The sequence below is a fragment of the Lissotriton helveticus genome, chromosome 5_1, assembly GCF_964261635.1.
Source record: "Lissotriton helveticus chromosome 5_1, aLisHel1.1, whole genome shotgun sequence".
Classification (NCBI taxonomy): Eukaryota; Metazoa; Chordata; class Amphibia; order Caudata; family Salamandridae; genus Lissotriton; species Lissotriton helveticus.
Window position 1 is genome coordinate 1,865,597,897 of NC_136065.1, and position 26,108 is coordinate 1,865,624,004.

The 26,108-nt window shown below is 42.8% G+C and overlaps 1 protein-coding gene across 10 annotated transcripts in view; it reads right to left on the reverse strand.

Annotated features, from left to right (window-relative positions):
• The window catches only part of NBR1 (NBR1 autophagy cargo receptor), a 657,239-nt gene that overhangs the window by 381,822 nt on the left and 249,309 nt on the right, over positions 1–26,108 (reverse strand). For all 10 annotated transcript variants that reach the window (XM_078645308.1, XM_078645311.1, XM_078645309.1 and 7 more), the window contains one exon: positions 20,956–21,115. In XM_078645308.1, coding sequence (XP_078501434.1) covers positions 20,956–21,115 — 160 coding nt within the window. The remainder of the gene's footprint in view (positions 1–20,955; positions 21,116–26,108) is intronic.

Below are 26,108 nucleotides of genomic sequence, written 5' to 3' on the forward strand. Positions count from 1 at the left end.
CTCATCTGCTGTGAACGTAAACTTCAGGCACTCATCTTTTGTGTTCAACCATTCTACAAAGAGATTTAGATCTTTTCCTTTATTCCAAATCATAAGAACATCATCAATATATCGTTTCCAGTAGAGAATACTGGAAACGAATGGATTGGTGTCCACAAAAATTTTGTCTGCTTCCAATTGACTGACATACAGGCCTGCCACCGATGGAGCAAATGCACTGCCCATAGATGTTCCATGTTTTTGTAAATATAGGCTTCCATCAAATTCAAAGTAGTTCTCAGTTAAAGCCAACCGGCAACATTCAAGCACAAAATGGCGAGGTGTTTGATAGTTCCATTCCTTCATGAATAGGGTGCCTTCAAGCATTTGTAGAGTCTCTCTCTGCGGTAAGCTGGTATATAATGATTCGACGTCTAGTCCCACTAGTAACATCGTGGTCCCATCAAATGGCATTTCTAAAATCTGATTTAAAAGATCCCTCATGTCTTTTAAATATGTGGGAGTACTTTGAACTAGAGGTTTCAGAAATTGATCTGCAAATTGAGACAAAGGCTCAAGTACCGAGCCTATCCCCGATACTATCGGTCGTCCAGGAGGTGGTGACTTGTTCTTATGTGTTTTGGGTAATGAATAGAAGAAAGGGGTCTTTGGTTCTTTTATGATCAAATAATCTGCCTCCTTCTTTGATATCCACATATGTGATTCTGCTTCATAAACCATCATGGCAATTGTGTTCTGAAGCCTTGGTGTGGGATCGATAATTATTTTGGTGTAGAACCTTTCATCTGCTAGAAGGCTCAAGCATTGTTGTTTGTAACCTTCTTTTCCCAAATTGACGATTCCTCCACCCTTGTCCGCGGGTTTTATGACATTCCCACGTAATGATTCCAGGGCTCTCTGTTCGTTCCTTGTGAGATTTTGGAATATTACGAATTATCGTAATCTCAATTTGCAGATCAATTTCTGAAACCTCTAGTTCAAAGTACTCCCACATATTTAAAAGACACGAGGGATCTTTTAAATCAGATTTTAGAAATGCCATTTGATGAGACCACAATGTTACTAGTGGGACTAGACGTCTAATCATTATATACCAGCTTACCGCAGAGAGAGACTCTACAAATGCTTGAAGACACCCTATTCATGAAGGAATGGAACTATCAAACACCTCGCCATTTTGTGCTTGAATGTTGCCGGTTGGCCTTAACTGAGAACTACTTTGAATTTGATGGAAGCCTATATTTACAAAAACATGGAACATCTATGGGCAGTGCATTTGCTCCATCTGTGGCAGGCCTGTATGTCAGTCAATTGGAAGCAGACAAAATGTTTGTGGACACCAATCCATTCGTTTCCAGTATTCTCTACTGGAAACGATATATTGATGATGTTCTTATGATTTGGAATAAAGGAAAAGATCTAAATCTCTTTGTAGAATGGTTGAACACAAAAGATGAGTGCCTGAAGTTTACGTTCACAGCAGATGAGACAAGCATAGACTTCCTAGACCTCACAATATTTGTGAAGAATGGACAGCTGGAAACAAAGACCTTTACAAAACCAACAGCAAAGAACAGCTTGCTGTCGTATAAGAGTTTCCACCCAAAGCCCCTTAGAGACAACCTGCCTTATAGCCAGTTTTTAAGAATCAAAAGAAACTGTAGCCAAAACACTGACTATAAGGCACAGGCTCGTGAATTGAGCCAAAAACTCTTATATCGGGATTACAAGAAAACAACGATTTCAAAATGTCAAAAAAGAGTTAAAAATCAACCGAGGCTATCCCTACTTGAAACCAATCTCAAAGAACCTGTTCCGAACTTGGTAACCTGTGTAACCACATACTGCCCAGCGACCTATATGGTCCAGAAAATAGTGAATAAACATTGCCGTATATTAAACTCAGGTGATCTAGAATGGCCCAAGCCAAGATTTGCCAATCGGAGAACACGAAATCTGAAGGATTTATTAGTCCATACACGGCCAAAGAAACATCTAATGAGTGGGATAGAAAGAAACATCAACATGACAACTATCAAAGGACACTATCCTTGTGGCAACTGCCGAGTGTGTAACTCCACAACTGTGACGAAAACATTGCAACTAACTCAGACACTGCTGTGGACTCAGAGACAGCATACAAATTGCAATTCATCACATGTGATCTATATGATCACATGTCCATGTGGCAGAAGATACATAGGAATGACTTGTAGAAAGATAAAATTAAGGATTGGAGAACACAAAAGTAATATACGATTAAAGAGAAGCAACACAAAACTATGTACTCATTTTGTGGAAACAGGCCATACGACAGAAGAACTTAAATGGACCGTTATAGAAATGTTGAAGGACAAAACTGGCAATGCAGAGAGAGTTTTATATGAACGAGAACAGAGGTGGGTCGACCGTTTGAAAACCCACATTACTGGATTGAATGATGTTGTCCCCTGGCACCAGTTTGCATAAAGTTCGATCGTACAAGTCTGGAAGTTTTTCAGGTAAATGTTACATAATTAAAATAGAGTGTGCTGTCTTAAGAGTTGAAGGTGAAACACATTTGCACCTACAAAACTGATCCTATAACAGAAAAGTAACACTGCAAGATGTTTACAATCTAAGAGATAAAATATCACTGTTCAAGAGATAATAGGCTTACTCCCTGTATCTCCTATCTATAGTCTGCTTTCTATCTTTCTCTTTTTCTCTTTCTTTTTCAATGCCGAAAATGAAAAATAGAATCAACTAAAAATTGTGGTAATAAATGTATATTACAATACATCTGGAGGTTACCAGATCTCCAATAGACATCTTCCCGTTTAGAAAGAGTGAATCTCATCACGATACAAGGTAGTTTGAATATAGAAATAACACTCCTGTATAAAATTCCCTAGTCCATTATTTATTTTTATTAAGGAAGTGTTTAGAGAATACAAAAACGGGATACAAACGTGTTTCTGCGTCCGGGGGCAGCGCCAGCACCAGACGCGGAACACGTGTATCATTGCGGGTAAGACACGTAACGGGCAGTGTAAAACTTCTACCGTTTGTTTGATTATTATTTAGACAGCTTAAATGACGTGAAACTTTTGTCTCTCCCCCTTCTTTACGCCAGCCTGAGACTAATAGTCTTTTTACCCCCGAAGCGGCAATCCTTCGTCTAAGACCGAGGTAAAAATAAAGATTTGTTTCACAAACTACTAAATGGCAGGAATTGTAGACAATGCAGTTACCTTACTATTCTTATTGACAAACACTGATGACAATGTGAAGAAATGTAAAGAAATACCATTCCACCGAAAATAATGTAGTTTATTTTTCAATGTGCCCCTATCTCTTACACTGTATAGACTCCATAAGAGTGATTCGCCAGATACTGTTTACCCATACTTGCTTAACCCAAAAATTTTGGATGATTGTTTATGATGCATAATATGCCATTTAACATTGTATATATGCCGAGGTGTAACACTATTCCAGTACTAATCTGTGATTATTTACAGGTAACTTAAACCTCATATTAACAAATCGGTGGGTATGAAACACCACTACAAATACTACACAAGAGGTGTGAGTATATTTTAAATTGTCCTGTCCTGACGAAAGCCCCACAGACCCGGCTGGGCCATAGGGGGCTGAAACATGTTGACTGTATGTATGTTCTAAGTGATATACTGAGATCCAGTAACGTGATCAAAGAGTATACCCATTTGGTGTTTTTAATAACAAATCGCACCCTTTCAGAATAAAAATACAAAATGGGTAAGGTTTGTTTTTATCATAACTAACCTTCAGTGTGGTGATACGTATACCTCATCTCTGGACACTGCTACGCTGTTCCAGAGTAGTCCTCAGGCTTGAGGCTGGCATAAAGCACTATAGATCACCCGATGATAAATGCCACAAACGTCTATGTGGGGCGGAGAACAAAATACACCGCACTTACGAACAAACATAGCGTTTATGAGGGTTTTCTATACTACTTGGTGTAACGTAGTTACAAGTGTCCTAGTCCGGAAGATGACCTTAGCCAACCTTGCCTCCTAAACTCTACAGCACCTTCCAGCTGACAAAATCTTAAGTTTGCAACATCCATCGCTGAATCTTAAAGCACTGTAGATGCTCTCTCACCCGCGTTCAACATGGACATCACTTACTGCTTTTTGTCATAAGGTACCAATTCTAGACACAGAGCAATATTTGACCACACCTGGTGGTCATACCAGCTTAATATGGCCACTGTATTGGCAGTTCAGAAGTTCTGATTAACATTGTAGCCAAGGAGGACAACCTCTTCCCGATGGCATCCATTCTGTGACCCTCTTAGTCCCATGGAGCAGTACAAGGTTGTGATGAAGTGCCTCTTTTTACATGGGGTATCCCCCCACTGTTTGTCTGATTTTTATGAGGTTTCAAATGTAGTGCACAGGGTCCCTGACAACCAGGTGGCCTGGGTCAGTGCTCCTTCCCTGAAACAAACTCCCAATTGGTAATTCTTCTGCCTGTAAGCTCCTAGTAAATGGTACCCTGGGTACCTAGGGCCTGAGAGCTGAAGAGCATCCCTTGGGACCACCCCTCACTGGGACCATGCCACTGCTCTTGCAGCCTGCATGCCCCTGTGAGGGAGGAAAACAACAAAGTCAAGATGGCACCCTGCCTGAGTGACATGCCCGCAAGCACTGCTTGGCAGCATAGATAAGTCACCCCTCTAGCAGGCAGCTCTAAGGCATTGCGCACCATGCTACAGGTAAGGGCATATCTTCATTAGCAGATATGCCCCTACAATATCGGGCGCCATTTCCTAAAATTGTAAGTGCCAGTGGAGCCATAGAGAGTACGTGGGCTGTGGACTCAACAATTTGAGTTCCACAGAATCATGATGGCTTCACTCAATACAGGAGTGTCTGGAACCAAACTACTCCTTTCAATAAACCCACACCAATGCCAGTGTGGGATATATTGTACCATGTACCCAGAGGGCACCTCGGAGGTGCCCCTTGAATCCCTACCAACTCTGGTGTAGTCTCTGACCGGGTGTAGGCAGCCAGCCACCGCCAACCATGTTTCTGGACCACTGGGTGGAGAGAGCTCCTGCTCTCTGGGACCAGAAACAATGCACATCCTGGGCAGAGGTGTCATTCCTCCCCCCCAGGATGGGCCAGTGGTCTAAGAAGGGAAGCCGCCTTTGTAATGCGACTCCCAGCCTCTGCTGCTAGCAGCAGATGACAGTCCCTGGTCTTCACCCCCCACTTTAGGGGGGAAAACTGGCAGGAAAATTCAAAAAGATAGGTGTGCCCACTCCTGCCAACCCCACCCCTAAGAAGGGGGAGGAAACACTGTGAAGTACAACTTTCAGTACCCGCCATCTTGAAGATGGGAGGGACCCTCCAATGAGCGCTAGGTCTATGCCCCCTCCCACAGGAGAGTGGCATAACAGAGGCTGTAGTCACCACTGGTAAGGTGCCCATTGGCCCTACCTGCTACTCCCCTAAAGCGGCTCCTAAATGTAGTATTTAGGTGGCTCCCCCAGGCCGGGCCCTCAAATCTGTGACAACCTAAGAAGAGAGAAGCACCCTGCAGCAGAAGCCAGAACACGACAACTGCCTTGCCCCAGCCCTATCAGCCTGCCTCCTGCTTCAAAATCCCTGCGGCCTGTCTGCCAACAGCGACCTCTGAAAGCCCTGGGAGGACTGTTGCCTTCGAAAAAGACCACAATCTTCCATAGACAATGGACCTGTCCAGAAGAAACAGACTCCAAAGACTCCAAATCTAGGCAGACCTGTGTCCCCTACCCACACTGCACCAGATGCCCAAGAGCCGAGTCTGAGTGGCTCATCTGTGCAGTGAAGTCTCCCAGGCAATCTCGACCTCGAGTCCAGCGCTGGCTGACCTCTCCTTCTCTTCACGAAGGAGCATGCAGCATGAATCCAGAGACTCCCCCGGACAGCGATCACCTCTGGTAAGACTTCGACATTGAAAGGCACCCCTGCACCTGAAGCACATGGGTCTTGGTGAGCCAAACCGCAGGGGCCCCTACAACTCTCTACATGCCAACTTAGCTCTGCTGTCGTTGGTCTTCCTCTTGCAAACTCTGGTGCCATGCCTGCAGCCTCTTTACTGTCATGAAGATCTTCATTGAAAAGCATTGGGTGCCCAACGTCTAATTTTAACTCTACACCACTGTGCAGCTGGTGGTGTACATTTGGTGCTGCTTTGTGCGCCCCTGTGCTTGTGCTAAACCCCCAAAGCTATGCCAATGCAACCAATTTACTTACCTGCATGCAGTGTGGCTCCAGGCACCCCGTCACCATTGGAAAGCATGGAGTTGAACTCCGATTTTGACCTATGCACCTGTCCGCCCCTGTGCAGCTGGTGGTGCAGTTTTAGTACTTACTGGACCACTGGCCCTAGCTGACTTTTGGCTCTGAAGACTGAAATTTTAACTTGGATACTTACCTGTTTAACCACAATATTATTTCCCCCGTAGGATAACATTGGACCGTGTAAAAAAGTTTTAAAGTAAAGTGAAAAGTAGTTTTAATAATAAAAAGTACTTACCCGATTATGAACACCTGGTTCTTAAAATAAAGTATGAACAAAAAAGTATAATTTTATAAAATTGGTCTGGATATCCTTCTTGAGTCATTTGTCCATTATTGATCACTGTTCTGCGACGAATGTCTTACACTTATCTGTGTTAGGCCCAAGGCTGCTTGCCAACACTACCACTAATAGAGCACTTTGGGTTTTACATTGAGCCCTATACACTTTACGGAAACCCCTGGACTCGGTGCACGGTATTATACCCTAGTGATAATATCATATACAGAGTTAGCTTCCTACAAAGGTGTTCTAGGGGTTCTAGACCTCCTTTGGGCTCCCTGCTGTACTTAGGAATCTACTTTCAGCTTCGCACATTGTGTCGAGCTCCATATTTCTGGTCTAGTCTGGGGCATGACAGCAGCTACAATTGCTTGAGTCTGCATTAATTTTACCCAGCCTTGCCACAGATGGTCTATTATAGAGATTGCATTGATCGCACAACTAGATACCTCTCTCAAATCCTATAGAAAGGAATTTCTTTATTTGGTCGTCACTGGGAGGTTGAATATTTTGTATGCCCTTTCCTCCAGGGTATGGAACCTTGACAGGTCCTCTGGTGGAGTGCCTATTGGGGGTGGCGTAGGAGGCACCATTGTTTCATTTCTCATCCTTGAGGGCTCTGGGAGTCACCTTCTTCCATGCCAGAGTACTGGTCATCATCAGCGGTAACTACTTGTATTCGCTTTGGTTTGAGATCAACGCATATTGGAGTCACCAGGCCAGCACTGGAGGAACTGATGTGACAAATTCATACAAAGAAGAAGCTTCAGGGTCCCGTCCTTGAGTATCTTGTCCCTGTATCTCCTGGAAGTTCATAGATTTGACCTGATTTGCAGCATATGGTTTTTGATCTGAGTGTGTTGGGAAACAGGTGTAAACTAATAATCCTTCATCAAAAGGCCTATTGCTACTTACATTAAAGGACGTTCATGGGGTTGTTCATGTTTTGCTTCATATGGATCATTCATGTGATCGTAATAGGCACTTTCTTCCGGTCAGTCTTGCTCCATTAACTTGTGATAGCTTGAGTGATAGGAGTGAGTAACATGTCCTCCATGAGGAAAAAAATATATGCTCCTCTGCTGTATCTTGATGGTGGAAGCAGTAGTATTTTGCTGGGTGAAGTATGTTCTGGCAATACATCCGACATTGCAGATCTTCTCTTAGTTGGATCTCTAGCAGACAGAGAAGGCGTAGACAATGGCATGATAGACGGATTCCACTGAGGTTTTGTCAATGTAGGGGGTCTTTGTTGACAGTACGCTCACTGACAGGATTAAAAAGAGGCTTCACTCACAGATTTGTCTTTGGTGGTATTGTTGATGAATTAGTTGTCAATGCAGTCATCACTCACCAGTGACCATGGCCGTGTCGACTGAGGGCGGTCTTTCCAATGTTTCTTTTGGGAGTTATCATGTGATGGTTGGTTGTTGACAGGGCTTTTTGGTGTGGTCAATGGGGTGACTGATAACAGTGTGACAGACCAATTGAATTTAATCTTAGGGGATGGTGGCAATGGTATATCTGGTGACTGTTTTTTTTGCCCACATTCAGGTGACTGAGATAATGGTCTTGCAGATGATTTGAGGGCTTTTTATGAATTTTTCTCCTCTGGCTCTCTTCTAGATGATGATGTCTTAGATTAGGTATGACATGTTGATGCCTTTTTCTCCTGGGAAGGCTTGAAGGTTGAGCTTGATTGATCCCTTGAGTAGGGGGTTTTACCTGCCTTATTCTTGGGAAGTCACCTCAAAAGTCTTCCGTCTCGATCACGGAGGCTTTTGGGCAAAAAATGTTCTGCACATTTTGCAGTCTTCAGGTATACTGTCAGGATAAAGACAATACATTAATTTCCTATCAGGGTCATCGGAGAACAACCTTATTGTTCAACAAGTCACAAGCTTAAACCGGTGACTTTTCCACTGTAAAATTTCCTATTCCAGAGGTAGTAGAGGAATGGCACAACACAAACCATTTAAGGATAGGTTAAAAGTATTATTTCTAAAGAAAAAAGCTGAAGAGAGGGTAACCTTTAGCATTTGTTTCCTGACGTACAGTAGAACTTTGAGTTGTAGGTTGAGGCTGGGAACAGTCTCAGCTCCCTGGCAGAAATTTGATCTTTTCCAATGAGGCACATATGCTACTAAAGGATCAATCAATCATGCCATTTGTATAGCGCACTACTCACCCGGGAGGGTCTCAAGGCGCTTGGGGGGAGGGGTATGCTACTGCTCGAACAGCCAGGTCTTGAGTTGTTTCCTGAAGGCGAGATGGTCCTGGGTCAGCCGAAGGTGGATGGGGAGGGAGTTCCAAGTCTTGGCAGCCAGGTAAGGGAAGGATCTTCCTCCGGCGGTGGCTCTTCGGATGCGTGGTACGGCTGCGAGGGATCGCTATTATGATGTCTTGCAGGCAGTCAGCCAATGTCTTACAATGCTATTATAAAGTTAACATAGTATTCAGACTATGGCGCTGGGGAATGATTCAAGCATGTGACTAGAAAACATCCAGTGCTGGAGAATTTGGACAACCCACTGAGTCTCATAGCATTCGGAAATATTTAGACAATAAATATCATTTTCATGTATACAATATCCAATGTCAATCTATACCCCCTGTCAATACAGTACTTGCATGCATTAACCCAATTAAAACCCGTGAAACTTTAAAGGTTGTTCCTTTTTATGTGAAGTACAAAGATCTTTCAGTACAATATTATAGTTCTGGAATCCACTAAAGACAGTATTAGTAATAAAATTGTCTGCTCTACAAACTAGAGGCAACCTGCATGGTCCCTTAACTCCATGCACGCCTAACTTCTATTTTTGGATTAATTAAACGTTTAAGAGCCTCTGAACATATGCACATTTCTTTGGGACTTGCATGACAGCTAGTGTGTCCTTTTTTCATTTATATGGAAAAGATTCCGAAGACAATTTTGTACATAGCACTTATCTTCATAATCTCTTACAATCCAATTAACTAACGGGTGAGTACAGTTGTGCACAAATTAAGGAGCATAGCGTGTTCTCTGGTAACCATTCAAAATGATGGTCTCCCTGGACTAGAATTAAACTTACATAATGGAGTAATCACTAACATGAATACTTAGCCTTAAAAAACTAGTGTGTGATGGGCTGTTTATTTTTAGGTTTGGGATGTAGTAGATGACATTGGAACCAGTTCTGGGTATCTTTTACACTTTGCCTTTAGTGTGTAGACGGTGTTTAGTGTATTCCTCCTTTCCAACTGTACCTCCTCCATTGAAATCGGTGCTCCGAAGGCTGAAATATGCCCCACGAACACCAATGGAAGTGAAAGTAAATGATAAGATCAGCTAATTTTACTTTCACTTTCCATGTTATGACATCAGCGCGCCATGCACGCTGAGCGTCATTACAGGGAAAGGAAAAAAAAACACAGCCTTGGTTGCTAGGGAAACTCTTCCCTAGCAGCCAAGGCTGAAAATAATAAAAGGCAATCGGATTTCCAGCCAGGACAAGCTGGAGCCGTCCTCAGCACCTGATCACTGGTATGGAGGATGGCTCCAGCATGTCCTTAGCACGTAAGAGGTTAAAGTTTCTGGATCCAGGGGATTAGTCACAAAGAGAGGAAACAGCAGAAGTATTCATCAGAATGTGGATTTGCTGGTATAGGTACAGGGATTTAGAACAGTCTTCCGTCAGATAAAGGAAAAGAAAACTCTCAAGTCCTCGCTTTCTACCTCTCATTCTTGTGCTTCTGTTACCAAACAAATAAACAAATGTTATAGATTGATTGGACACCAACAGACACACGGGCTCTCCAGTAGTATTTTCAGGGCAAGTATTCGTTGATTATCTAAATGGGTGCTTCAAGGAGAGGGGTGTGGATCCAACACCTACTACGTTCCACCAAGGTAGAAACAATATCAAATCAAATCGTCCTTACCTCCTATCTAGCAGCTAGATATATTACTCTACACTCCTAGTATAAAGCCATATGGGGATCATATTGACTTATGGGAACTGTTTTACTTGCAGCCCTGAGGAAGTCAGAGTGTTAGATAGCTACAAGACGAAACACGTGTTGGCTGATGTATTGAGAACCCATGCTGTGTGAAGAAAATGAAAATAAAGACAGATGAACCTTGAATTTGAAGACTTGGATCTGTGTTCTACGGATTTAAATAGTGACATTTGCCATCTGATTGGATTGTGTCAGGACTTGAATTGATATAATTTAGAGTGCTCGGAGGGATTTGATTTGAAATAAACAAATGTTGTTCTCACCTTTCAGCTAACACAGTAGATGAATTGCTTGATAAATCTCCTCATATTATTAATTTGATCTCAAGTCCAGTGTTGGTGTATTCAGTGAATGGACTGGCAGGGAACCTGACTGCTCTACACCAGATAAACTCAATCACCGTAAGTGTCACCACCCTCCTGTCCTTGGGTTCTCAATGTCCTTGATAAAAGGGTATACGTTACCATTGGATGAGATTAAGTCAAACATTCCTTCCTTTACTTCAGTGTATTGCCCAAAGTGGAAGCACTATGCCAAGACATGGGTCCTTTGCACACTAAGGCTATACCTGGCTGAGGTGCCCCAACTAGGGTGAAACCGGTCTTGGCATGCTACTGTTTCGGTTTAAGGCAGTTTGGGCTGTACTATTCTCACCGGAGCAGGGTGAAGACTGATTTGCATATGGCTGGGTCCAAACCCAGGTGGCAGTTGTGCAAAAAAATGATGGATTGGGATGCGGACCGAATAATTACAAGTGGCTGAGAATAATTCATGCATTCCATCCATCACTTCTTTACTTGCGTGTGTCGCCCCATCACAAGTTAACAAATGCTTCTCAAAAGGAATCAGCTCTCTATTCCACGCTGCTTTGCATCCCCTGTCTAGACTTTTATTAAAAGCCCACCTATTTAGGCTTGGTGTAAATTTACTATTCCACCATAGGGACATGAAGGATGAGGGGAATGACAAGAACCTCATTTTGACTGCTAAGCTATCCTAAACCTGTAAAAGGGCCCTGTTACGGTTTATGTACGGTGTGGACCGGCAAGGTACTGTTGGATGGTGCAAATGTTAAACGGTGAAGCTTGCACTGTCCTGCGGGACCATGGTATGCAGCTTCCGTGGAGTTACTGTGGGATTATGGCAGAAACATAAATGGGAAACACTTATATTTTTCTTTTTCATCATTACGCAAAATGAAAATCTGTCATTTTGTGCTATATTTTAGCGAGAAATGCATCCTTGAGCCAATTTTTGCCAAGAGGGTGCTTTTAAACTAGAGCACCAGAAACAACAGCCACTCACACTCTGTTGCTTGAGCGGTCACAGTAAATGTATAACGCAATTGCATCATTCAACGTAAATTTAAATTAGAATGGCACATAGTTATGCAAAGTGGCATTATGGTTTAATTTTGGGAATTTCATGTTACAAGAGTAACACAAAAATCCCAAAATAAACTAATTACACTGCGCCGATGCAAATGGAGTAGCCGGAGTCATAGCAGAACCAGATGTATGTACGAAGAGCGTTGGCCGTGTCAAGGCCGGACTCGCCCGCGGAAGCCCGACTGAAGGTCCTTGGGGACCGATGGCGCAGCTCAAGGAGCCGGTACAGTGTGAAAATGAGCAGCATGACCTCCCTAAAGACCTCCACCTGCTGCAAATTTACTGGTGCAGATGGCATGAGAAACCAGGATGCATGTGGACATCCTCGTGCCGTACGAGAGTGGTGGGGAAGGCAGATTACAGCTTCCATTTCTTATGCTCATTGAAGGACTCACAAAAAGACTTTGACCATGATGATAATCTGTTGTAAAAGCTACTTCAGGAGCGGGACCTTCTTTTTTAATTCGACCAGTCAGAGTGTGAGTTTTCCGATGTTTGGTGACATAAAACTTTGCCTCGCAATCCTGTATAGCTTTTGGGTTCTTGAGCATATTAGTTGCAGACAATGGAATTGTGCTCTGTACCAAGAACCTGCAGCATATCTCATGAGGGTCCATCACAAACATCTGTTCGCGTGACAATTCATACCCTGTTGTTTTAGGGTGTGGCATTTTCCCTAGTACTCGGTGTTGAAATTTCAAAAAAGGGTCTTAAAAAAATAAAGGGTAGCTCTGTTTCCACATCCGAGGAAAGAAAGGAAGTGATGTCATCAAGCATGAGCAACGGTTATATGTGGGTCTGCTTGTCAGTTTCAGAGGGAACGATGTCGGTGTGGAGTCGAATGACACCCCATACACCATGCAGGAGTCCTGCTTTAACCCTTTCGCTGCTAGGCCTTATCATCCTAGAATGTTAAACCCTTTTTGGCTATTTAGGGCAGTTTGCACTTAGGTCACTGTAACTTTCTCCACATAAGTAATTCAAGTCAAATTTGCGCCCTTTTATCCAAATGATATGGGATCCTAAAGTTACCCAGGGTTTGTGAATTCCCCTGGACGAGAATTAGAAAATAACCAAAACATACCATTATTTTGTGGAAAAATAGGAAAAAAGTGCTCTGCTAAATGTCTGTTTTTTCCTAAAAATTGCATCAAAAAAGGTTTCTTTTGCTAGAGTGACCATCTTCCCAGCTTTCAGGTACATGCAGAGCTGAATCAAAAAATTTTTTTTTTACCACAGTTTTGCCATTTTCCAAAGAGGTAGCCCATTTTTTCAAACTTTTGTGCTTTTAACATACTTCCAGTTTGAATTGGAGAACTTTGTGAAACCCGTGGGTAATCCTTGTAATCCTTAGATTTCTAAAAAGTAGACAAAATTTGAATTCAGCAAGGGATTATTTGTGTGGATCCCGCTAGTTTTTCCCAATGATGGCTGATTTACAAAATAATTTATGTCGACTGGACCCTTCTGATTACAGGGATGGATAGGGTATTTGTATGTTTTCTGAAAACTAGAGTGACCCAGAATGAACAACTGAACTGCACCATATATAACGTTTTTCATTGTCTACCGGGGATAGAGCGATTCATATGGTAAAACAGAGTGAAAAATGAGTATCAAGGAAACCTATGTATTTCTGAAATGGACACCAGATACGGAGTTTAAGAGCAGTGCTTATTTGTACATATCAGAATTTGTGGGTATCCAAACTATCCTATGATTCAGCCAGTATTTTTCTAAATGTATTTTTTCTTACACAGAGGCTTACATTTGGAAGACACAAATGCATAGAAATACAATTGGTAATAACAAATGTTCTACTATTCTGTAATCTCCCATGTCTCTTGATTGACGTTCAAAACCTCTTTTCTGCCCTTAGGGCAGTGGTGGGAGGGGTGTGTTGGCAGGGGGAGTGGGAGGCAAAAAGTCTGTTGTGCTTGGGGGAAGATAGGGCACTAGCCCAGTGCCATGGGGGCCGCTCCCCACTCTAAAGATATCCCGGGTGCCTAGTGAGTGGATCCCTGCTGGTGGATCGCCCCCCTGAGCGGATTCCCAAGCAGGAATCCACTAGGGAGGCAAACCATGGGAAAGGGGACATTGCCTCCTTTCCAACTGTACCTCCTCCATTGAAATCGGTGCTCCGAAGGCTGAAATATGCCCCACGAACACCAATGGAAGTGAAAGTAAATGATAAGATCAGCTAATTTTACTTTCACTTTCCATGTTATGACATCAGCGCGCCATGCACGCTGAGCGTCATTACAGGGAAAGGAAAAAAAAACACAGCCTTGGTTGCTAGGGAAACTCTTCCCTAGCAGCCAAGGCTGAAAATAATAAAAGGCAATCGGATTTCCAGCCAGGACAAGCTGGAGCCGTCCTCAGCACCTGATCACTGGCATGGAGGATGGCTCCAGCATGTCCTTAGCACGTAAGAGGTTAAAGTTTCTGGATCCAGGGGATTAGTCACAAAGAGAGGAAACAGCAGAAGTATTCATCAGAATGTGGATTTGCTGGTATAGGTACAGGGATTTAGAACAGTCTTCCGTCAGATAAAGGAAAAGAAAACTCTCAAGTCCTCGCTTTCTACCTCTCATTCTTGTGCTTCTGTTACCAAACAAATAAACAAATGTTATAGATTGATTGGACACCAACAGACACACGGGCTCTCCAGTAGTATTTTCAGGGCAAGTATTCGTTGATTATCTAAATGGGTGCTTCAAGGAGAGGGGTGTGGATCCAACACCTACTACGTTCCACCAAGGTAGAAACAATATCAAATCAAATCGTCCTTACCTCCTATCTAGCAGCTAGATATATTACTCTACACTCCTAGTATAAAGCCATATACGGATCATATTGACTTATGGGAACTGTTTTACTTGCAGACCTGAGGAAGTCAGAGTGTTAGATAGCTACAAGACGAAACACGTGTTGGCTGATGTATTGAGAACCCATGCTGTGTGAAGAAAATGAAAATAAAGACAGATGAACCTTGAATTTGAAGACTTGGATCTGTGTTCTACGGATTTAAATAGTGACATTTGCCATCTGATTGGATTGTGTCAGGACTTGAATTGATATAATTTAGAGTGCTCGGAGGGATTTGATTTGAAATAAACAAATGTTGTTCTCACCTTTCAGCTAACACAGTAGATGAATTGCTTGATAAATCTCCTCATATTATTAATTTGATCTCAAGTCCAGTGTTAGTGTATTCAGTGAATGGACTGGCAGGGAACCTGACTGCTCTACACCAGATAAACTCAATCACCGTAAGTGTCTCCACCCTCCTGTCCTTGGGTTCTCAATGTCCTTGATAAAAGGGTATACGTTACCATTGGATGAGATTAAGTCAAACATTCCTTCCTTTACTTCAGTGTATTGCCCAAAGTGGAAGCACTATGCCAAGACATGGGTCCTTTGCACACTAAGGCTATACCTGGCTGAGGTGCCCCAACTAGGGTGAAACCGGTCTTGGCATGCTACTGTTTCGGTTTAAGGCAGTTTGGGCTGTACTATTCTCACCGGAGCAGGGTGAAGACTGATTTGCATATGGCTGGGTCCAAACCCAGGTGGCAGTTGTGCAAACAAATGATGGATTGGGATGCGGACCGAATAATTACAAGTGGCTGAGAATAATTCATGCATTCCATCCATCACTTCTTTACTTGCGTGTGTCGCCCCATCACAAGTTAACAAATGCTTCTCAAAAGGAATCAGCTCTCTATTCCACGCTGCTTTGCATCCCCTCTCTAGACTTTTATTAAAAGCCCACCTATTTAGGCTTGGTGTAAATTTACTATTCCACCATAGGGACATGAAGGATGAGGGGAATGACAAGAACCTCATTTTGACTGCTAAGCTATCCTAAACCTGTAAAAGGGCCCTTGTAACTGGAGACATGTAGAGTTTGAGTTCTCCATGTCATGCTGTGTCTCTCACCATCCCCTCCTCTTTCCCACCTTCATTATATGTCTACTTCCCCTGCTCCAACCCCCCCTCCCCTAAATCTCTCACCTTGCCTGCTTTTCCCCTTACGTATTTGTGATTATTGTTTATCTCGACCTTACAAGTAGCTATGTTGCCATGCTCTAAGAACTGTGTAACCTTTGTAACGATGTAACCTGTAACTATGATCTGATGCTAATGTAAAGCGCTCTGATACCTCCGGGTCTAGCCAGCGCTATATAAAACTTAAAAAAAAAAATTAAAAATAAATCAGTTTCCGATTGAACATCTCTTAGTGGTCCCTGACTGAGCATGTGATCCTTCATTCACACCCCTTTTTCATCTCTTGCCTGGTTCAATGAACCAGGAAGTGTATACGAGCATCGCAATAATAAATGTGGTCAGGGACCTATAGTCGACCCTGATGCAGTATCAGTGTACATTGGTGTCTACTTATCATTTCTATCTTTCGTTCTTTCTTGACCAGCCAGATCAAATTGAAACAGTCTGATTGAAGTTCAAGTCTGTAACCTTTTGGAACCTGCAGAAACATTGTTTGGACAATGTATACTAATCATAGGTCGACCTACATATTAAAACCAGCTACCCTACCCATGTTAGTGTTTTGTTCTGCCACCTGTCCATTTCTGCTTTTACAGTCTTCTACTGTTGTTGAAGACTAATTTCCTCATTTTACATGGGATTTTGCTATATTTATGGCCCAGTACCTAACTGAGGTTTTCGCTGATTTAAATGCAGTCATGTGTTGTGTTTTCTGGAGTTAATCTTTGGGGACTTAGATATTTAAGAAGGCTGATTTATTTAGGTTTAAGTTAAACCCCGACAACTGTTAGTAATCTTTTAGTTATTTTATTAGGTGTGGAAGAGAAATCAGGGTGTGGAAAATAAATCAGGGGGTCAAACACTGATTGCAGTAGAACATCTGAAAACCTCGAAAGTTTAGTTTCCTGCAACACAAGTTGTATCCTTTATTTATTTTTTATTGCATCTAATCCTTTTAGTCTGGGGCTCTAAGGTCAGTGTAAAATGAATAAGAACTGTTGACGCGAGCCGCCAGCCGCAGAATCTATCTCCAAACCCCATCACCCAAATGTTATCAGCCATAAAGTCCATGTCTACCCTGTCAAACGTTTTTTTCTACATCCAGGAAGACCAGGACTGCTTGCTCACCCCTTCTTTTCTCACTATCCCATAAGTGAAGGTCTTCTTTACTGTTTTCACTGTCCCATCTTTTTTGAATGAATCCCAATTGCCAGAAATTAACTATCACCCCAATCAGAGTCTGTAGGGGCAACTCTGCGATTTCAGTGAAGATTTTCACATCAATGTTTAGTCAGGAAATTGACCTATAACAGGTATAATCATCACGTCGGCTGCCTACCTTGGGGATTAGAGATACAGCCCACTCCATCATTGTGGGTGTAACAATCCCTCCTGCGAGTCACTTTCTGGTATACCATATGAAGGAGAAGTAACATGGAGGCCTAAAGACATTGCAGAAGGTGGCTGAGAATCCATCTGGCCCTAAAGCCCTAGAGGGGCATAGGTCTGAGATAGCTTTTAATACTTTCTCTTTCTTAAGCGGATCCTCTCATTTCTGGATCCTCTAATTTCTATCTATCAGTGAGTGATAGTCTGGGATGTTATGACCTTACTTTGGGGTTGTCTGTTTCCCTAGAATAGAGGAACTTACAAAAACTCTAGAAGCACTCAGACGTGTATTTTCCTTTCGTCTAAAGTCCACATTCCATCCCCTTCACCTCTACAATATGGCTTTTCGCTTGGCACACTCACTTAAGTTTTGTCAGCAATCTGCTGTGTTTTTCCCAGATCCGTAGTAGTTATCATCCAGCTTGGCTAATAAGTAGCTGTAGGCTGCCCCATTAAGCTCTACCTTTCTGATATGGTTCTAGTGTTCTGAGCTGGAAGAATTTCATTGTGATCTTACTTCAGATCTTCTGCGATCGTGTACATTAGTGAGTGGAGTCCAATTTCACCAGCTATGCGCATAACTGGGATAGGAGAGTCTCCCCCTTCTTTCTAGGTCGGACTACTTCTGCTACAAAATTCTCCTTCAAAACAATCTTTAGTGCCACACACCGGGTCACCACCCCACCTTGCCTATTTTACCATGTTTAAAATACACCCCATTGTTATTCTTTATATTATTCATCGCTATGGGTCCCGTCAAAAGTAAATAATAGGTGCGAATGTCACCTCTTTCTTTGTGCAGGCTGTATGTGTGGGGGATGATTCCATTCTGAATACTGCCTTTCTGTCTGAGAATAGTCTATCTCCCTCCTCTTTGATAACAACATTCTCCATTAGAACCATTACACCTTCCCCTCTAAGAGTAACAAGAGAACTAAACGGCCCACACCGCTACATGACCACAACTCAGAGCACATGGAGCCTGATGTTGGCTAATATATAAAGGATACTTGGTGTGTCGGCCTCCGTTGGTGTCTGAAATTACCTGCTCGGCAGCAAGCAAAATCTCTGCAGTGCTCTAACTATGGAATGCCCACTTTCTGCAATCAGCACATGTCCCCATTTCTGCCCCCTCCATCAAACATTGCTAGGTCTCTTCATTCAGTCCTTTCACTTCTGTGTCAATTTGTTTGTGTTTTGCAGGTGTTCCAATGCCATGATTTCCTCTTCTTTCAGTGTTCTCTTTTCCTTCCAATGTAGTACTCTGTACCATTCTGAGTTTTTTAGGCAAGGCAAGTCTCCTTGTTGTGCCACATTCTGGTCTTCTCTTGGAAGGAGCAAGCAAGGGATGCCACATTGTTGTCCCTTAAGAAGGTGGTTACCGTTTTTTAAGGTCCATCACTTCATCATAGCAACGGGAGATAAATCTTAAAGTATCTTAATTTATGAACCACTGTATCTGATAGATCTACCACTTCTCACAGCTCTCATGCTTGCCTTCGTCTTCTCAAAAAATGCAGGTATGCCAGAATGCCCAGTGGGTTGCTTAAGTCCAGGTTGGCCCCTTTGTTCAATGAGGTCTGTCTCTGTGCATGGGCTCGATCTAATTTTGTTGGAGAATTGCCTCCCTTAGGTCTTGCATGAATGTAATAACGTTTCTCCTAAAATTATGAGAAGTTTGCTCAAGGTGATCGGTTGGGATCTGTATTCTTTGAGATCCATAATCCGCTAGTCCTGTGTGTTTTTAAGAGAGTTTATGGTGTTTCCCAGGTCTTCCACATCTTTCCTCACTTCAAACAGGTTTTATTTTAGATCCGTGCAGACTGCACCTATATCCACTTTGCTTTCTGCGAAGAACTGCATCATAAAGTTTTTGTCAAGTCTGCTGTAGTCTTTTTGTACTGTATCTACTGCATTGTCTGTCTATTTGGTTAGCTTAGGTAGGCCCTCTGCTTTTTTGGAGGCGTCCAACTGCAGAAACTCCTTGATGGTGCAATCCTTTTGGGCCTGCTGGTTGCCATAATGGAGAGTCTAAATTTGTTTCCCCTGTTTCCAGTCGACAGATTTTAGGCAATAGTCGAGGGACCTTCTAGTCTTCAGTGCTCTCCATGGTTGTGTGCGCTACCCCCAAGCAAGTTAAAGTGACTGTGATCAGAGCCCATTCTTGGTGTACTTGTTCAAAATGTACTTGGGCGGGCGAGGGATGTCATGATCAGTATGTTGGGTCTCACTATAGTGCCCTCTGGTTCCCAGTTGCGCAACAAGCCACATGCCCTTCAGTCACATACCCACTAACTATCACTAATCATCTAACAGACCTGATGCAATGAGTCACATATGCTACTTTTGTTTTGCTGAGGTTATTTTGTTGCCTCCCTTCCCGGCATAGCGGGCAAATGCATAGCCCCCTTTTCAGCGTGTTTTGCTGTTGCTCTTGGGTCAGACTGTTCCACTGCTTAGGGCCTCACTCTCATGGGAGCGCTATCCAGTACGGTTACGCCATGCTTCAGACTTTATCCATACCCAGTGACATTGGGGTTTTTGAATGGCTGGTGTTCACTGGTTTTGCTCCCATTTTCTTTGCTTCAACGAGCGCTCAATGCTTTATGGCCTCTTAGGTCTGCACCGTTGTCTCGTATAACGCCTGCTATATAGTCTCATGTTACTGTCTGCAACACTCTAAGGGACCTCATCGAACCCCGGGGATACTCCCATGCTCATGTTCTGCTCCTTGACATTGTTGGGAGTGGTGGGAGACCCTCTTGTGGCCACAGTAGAGCAGTCGGACAACGCAACCAACACCATTGCTGGCCCAGCCCTAGGAGAGGGTTGAGCTAATTTCAAAAAGAGAAATTAATTTTGAAAAATAACTTTTCATGGAGCCTTCATATACGCTCACATATTCAATGTCTATAATTATCAAAGAAGACTCTACGAGATCAAGACAGTTTCATAATCTGACCGTACAATTTAAATGTCTCCTTTACGGTATGGCTTTGTTCTGTGACATCGTGGATATTTATGAATTTTGAGAATTGTTGTCCCCAGTGTGTCTCTGTGTGTTACACACATGGGCATACAAGTTCTCAATTCAGATTTCATTTTACTTATTATTTCTAACTTTATGAAGTTAGGATCAAGGTAGGCATCCACAGCTACCTGCTGCTTGGAAAGAAAATATTTTGTGACTTTTCTTCTGCATTAATGTAAAATTTAACACAATAACGAACATACAAAATTACTTAATATCACACTCAAAATAAGTGGTTCTTTTTTAGGACTGGGTATTTAATACAGTGTGTTTGGGTTTAGATGAGACTGGATACGTTGAAATCGCCTATTTACATTACATTATTCAAACAAGAGCAGGATACAGAGAATGGAATATCACATTTGTGTAAAAGTACACTACGCTGCAGCCATTTAAATATTTTCTATTCCTATTTTAAGCTACCCTGGAAATCAGATTTAACAAGTACAAACAAGAAAGGCAAACAATAAATTCAAACGTAACGCACAGCAATAAACGGGTTAAGTGGAGTATTACAAAAGTCGGTACCTTTGTATCTGAGCTCCATTTAACATTGCCTGTGTTCTTCATTCGCCAGTGTTTGATAAATTTGGTCCCTGGTTGCAGATGAGTCCCATCCGGCAAATTCTCATCCACAAACACAGCACTTAGCGTGGGGACAACTGGAGTACAGGGCTGCATAGGGATACTAAACAAAAACGTTAAAAGATAAACGTTAACAAGAGAATATTTGCATCTGGCTTAAAGTAAATCATTGTGCAATGTAGTAGAAATAACACAGGTGTAGAACATTTGAAATCTGATTTCCTTTTGTCATTCTCAGGCTTGCATAATAAAACCTTGCTGACCAATGGCTGTTGCACATAGTTAGACTCCCTGGATATTTCATGTATAGAATTCACTTGGTACAACACAAAAGTATGTATGAGGATAAGTTAGTCTGGCTTACAAGTAGTCAGAGGGTTCACTCGAATAGCATCATGCAGTGTTAGCCCATCCTTTTGCGGATCTCAAGTGCATTAAAGGATAGTGAACAACATATCGCTTCTTAGTTGGGGTACGTCCTAACCCCAAAATATTTATAATTCCCAAATCCCTCGAGCAAAGCGATTTATTTATTTCAAATGATTGTGGTTATTCAATAGGACCAACTGTGAGAGGTGCAGTTTACAATTTCATCTTAACCTTCCAATGAATGTACCTATGATAGCTGTCCCAATAGTGCAATTAGATTTTCTAATGTCACAGCGTAAGATATCATGCACAAAAGTACCATCTAATCTGTAGGATAAAGAATTCTGATGGGTAATAATCCTGGTCGTACATATGGTCCCAGAAACAGTGTGTCAGAGAAAATATTTAGTTAGACAATAAGGACAACTAGGACAAGAAGAACAACTAGGGTTTAGGTACAGGCACCCTTTAGGGTTGTTTTCCTCCATGCAGCAACATAACAATGGAAATGCTGAATGTACTGACTTTAAGGACTGGTGGGCTCACAGAACTGGATGAGCAAAAGGCATATAGGGTACTAATGACATCTACATTCACCCCACTTCACTGGGTAGACAGTAGCACAATTTTGGAAATGCTCCATGGTGTAATGAAAACTCTCCAGTGTTTAGTGGATCTATTGTAGGATTATGGCCTGAGAGGATTATGGGAACATATGGACATATGGACATTTTTTCCAGTAAGCCATCAACAATAAAATAGTATCCTTTAACGGAGGAGCAGGTGAGAAATATGATTCAGGGTAAGTTAGTGGATTACAGTTCTTGTGGACTCACTACATCAGTAACAGAAGAGCTTCTTCTATTATCCTACAATCTTTAGAAGCCACACCGTACTTTACTTACTAAAAACCAGGTGTCCTTAAGGTATGCATGGATGGCGTCACTGAATTTCAATATAGATGCCTTAGTACGACAAATAAATCTTTTCCATATTTCTTTAATACTGGCAATAATTCAATGGGGCAACCAGCAGCGGCAGCCTCCACCACTGAAGTGTTTGGGAATTACTACCCCACCTCCATTTCACAGTGCTACTGTATGGTTAATTAGAGTTTAGGAGCTCAGTGGTCAATAAAAAGGAATATGCTACTTACCAGTATGCATCTGTTCTTGGCATGTAGAGCTGCAGAATATCATACTTTTGTATAGATCACAATCTGGTGTTGGGCTCGGATGATTGCAGTTTGTTGTTGATATGGAAGAAGTCTTTGTAGTCACAAGATAGGTGACTCCTCCCTTGGATGATAGTGCGCATTGGCATCGACTCCATCCTTCGATTTGTTTTCGCCATGATGGGAAATGATGGACTTTGGTATAAATAGAAAAGATGTCCATGTGAGTGTATCCAAGTAAGATAACACTGGAACAGATACAGGTACCGGGGAGGCGGGTGGGCGTATGATATTCTGCAGCTCTACATGCCAAGAACAGATGCATACTGGTAAGTAACATTTTCCGTTCGAGGCATAAGAGCTGCAGAATTCATACTTTTGCATAGACTGTACAGCAGTGTCTCCTTTAGCGGTGGTCACCTGTATCTGTTGCAGTGGTTTGGAAAAGTGTCTTAAGAACAGCTTGGTCTACAGAAGCTTGTTGCTTTGCCTGCATGTCTACACAATAGTGTTTGGTGAAGGTGTGTGTAGTAGACCATGTGGCTGCCTAACAAATGTCTTCTAGGGGAATGTTCCCTAAGAATGCCATGGATGCACCTAGTTTGCGTGTTGAGTGTGCTCTAGAGGGAATTGTTAATATGCGTTTTGCCTTCTGGTAGCATATTTGAATATATTCAAATATGCTACCTGGCAATTCCAGCTTAAGAGATGGGGTTTCCTTTATGTGGTGGAGAGAAGGCTACAAACAGTTGGTTTATCCTTCTAAAAACTTTAATCCTGTCAATGTAATAAAGTATAGCTCTTTTGACGTCATGTGTGTGAAGGGCTCTCTCCGCTACGGAATCTGGGTGTTGAAAAAACACTGGTAACTCTGCAGATTGAGTAAGATGAAAAGCCGAGATTACTTTGGAAAGGAATTTTTGATTGGTTCGAAGAAGCACTTTGTTCCGATGTAATTGTAAGAATGGTTCTTGTATGGTTAAAGCCTAGATCTCATTTACTCTCCTGAGAGAGGTGATTGCGACAAGGAAGCTACTTACCATTTAAGGAACTGCAGTTCGCATTTGTGTAAAGGTTCAAATGGAGGACCCATGAGCCTACTAAGTGCAATGTTTAGATTCCCCACCGGAGAGGGTGGCAGTATGGGAGGAATTATCCTTTTAAGGCCTTCCATAAAAGCTTTGATAGCAGGTACTGTGAACAATGACAAATGTTGTCTGTTTGGCAGGTAGGCAGCAAGGTCAGCCAGATGTATTCTTATGGAGGAGTATGCTAGATTACATCTTTGTAGATGCAGTAAATAACAAATGATGTTCTGAATTGAAGCATCTAGAGGGTCAATCTTGTTGTGATTGCAGTAAATGACGAATCGTTTCCATTTGGCTGCACAGCATGCTCTAGTAGTAGGGTGTCTGGCTTCTTTGATAATGTTCATACAGTCCGATGGGAGGTTAAGATAACCAAACTGTAGGACTTCAGGAGCCAGATTGCTAGATTCAGTTGGGCTGGATCTGGGTGCCTTATCGGTTCTGCGTTAGCAGTTTTGGGGAGAGACGTAATTTTTGGTGTGGACATACTGAGAGTTAGAGGAGTGTTGTAAACCATGGTTGCCGTGCCCATGTGGGAGCAACTAGGATCATCTTGAGAGACTGTTGCTTGAGCTTGCGTACTACTAGCGGAATGAGTGGGAGTGGCGGAAAAGCATACACATATCTGCCTGACCAGTTCATCCACAACGCATTGCCCTTGGACAACGGGTGTGGAAATCTGGTGGCGAAGGTTGGGCATTCAGCGTTTGCGTGTGTGGCGAACAGATCTATGTCTGGGTGGCCCCAAATGTGGAAAAACGGTTGAAGAACTTGAGGATTAATTTCCCATTTGTGGATCTGCTGTGTCTGACGACTTAGCAGATTGTGCACTCCTGGAAGATGTTCTGCCAGAAGATATATATTTTGTGGAATGGCCCATCTCTTGCTCATATGCTTTGTGCTAGCTGAGAGAGCTGCAAAGAGTGTGTTCCTCCTTGTTTTTGAATGTAATACATTGCTGTCATGTTGTCTGTGCAGAACAGTCTTGTTGATAAGATGTGCTTGGAATGACTTTAACGCTGGAAATATTGCTAGTAATTCTAGGTGATTGACGTGGAACAGTTTTTGTTGGGTGGTCCACTTGCCCTGAATTGTGTGGTTTAGGAGATGGGCTTCCCAGCCTGTGAGTGATGCGTCCGCTGTTAGCACTATCTGTGGAATTGGCTCTAGGAACGGCCGCCCTCTGGAAAGGTTTTGTGTGTTCCACCACTGCAGAGAGCGATGTGTGCGGCTGTCCACCAACACCAGATATGTAAGTTAACCTTGAGCCCGATTCCACTGACCTGCTAAGCATTCTTGTAAGGGGCGCATCTGAAGTCTTGCATGAGGTACTATGAAAATGCAAGAGGGCATCATTCCTATGAGCAGCATAAACACTCGAGCTGGAAGGGAGTGTTGTGGTTGAAATTTTGTGATGAGGGTTTGCATACTTGCTGTCCTGGCTGGATTAGGGTATGCTGGAGCGTTGGAAGAATCTATTGTGGCCCCTAGATACTGATGTAGGCAGGAGGGCTGTAGATGTGACTTGGCGTGGTTGATTGTGAACCCATAGTGTTGTAGCAGTAGAATTGTTTGGTGAGTGTGATGAACACACTAACTGTGTGACTTGGCTTTTATAAGTCAGTCGTCCAGGTATGGAAACACATGGATCTGCGGTCTTTGCAAGTGTGCAGCTACTACCGCGAGACACTTTGTGAAGACCCTGGGTGCTGTGGTTACCCCGAAAGGGAGAACCTTGAACTAATAGTGTTGGCCGTCCACTGTGAATCTTAAGATATTTCCTGTGAGCAGGGTGTATGGGAGTAAGGAAGTAGTCGTCTTTGAGATTTAATGTTGCAAGGAAGTCGCCTTGTTAAAGCAGTAGAAGAACTTGTTGAAGAGTGATCATGTGACAGTGATCTGACTGTATGTAGAAATTGAGAGGTCTGAGGTCCAGTATTGGTCTGAGAGTACCGTCCTTTTTGGGGATTAGAAAGTACAGGGAGTAAACCCCTGTCCCTTGATGCTGTAGGGGAACTGGTTCTATGGCATGCTTTTGAAACAGTGAGAGAACTTCCTGTTTCAGGAGTGTTAGCTGTTCCGTGGACTTGGGAAGCTGTTTGGGCGGTATGTTGGGGGGAGTTGCAGTAAGTTGCGGGCAATAATCATACTGGATAATTTGTCTTACCCACTTGTCTGTAGTGATGGAATTCCAGACAGGTAGGAACTGTGAGAGTCTCCCTCTGACCGGAGTGGGATGGTCTGTAGGTAGTGGAGGAAAGTCACTGTTTGTTGGTGGGGGAGGTGCAAGTATTGTTACCTCGGCCTCTCCCTTTGTTGTTATTTCCCCTGTACCCACCTCTGAAATATCCCTTGTTGGGGGATGTTTGTGTGGGAGTTTTGTAGGAGGAGGAAGCAGTATCTGTACTGATGTTTTTGGATGCCCCCCTACAAAAGGAGCGGCGAAGGGAGCCTTGTGTAGATTG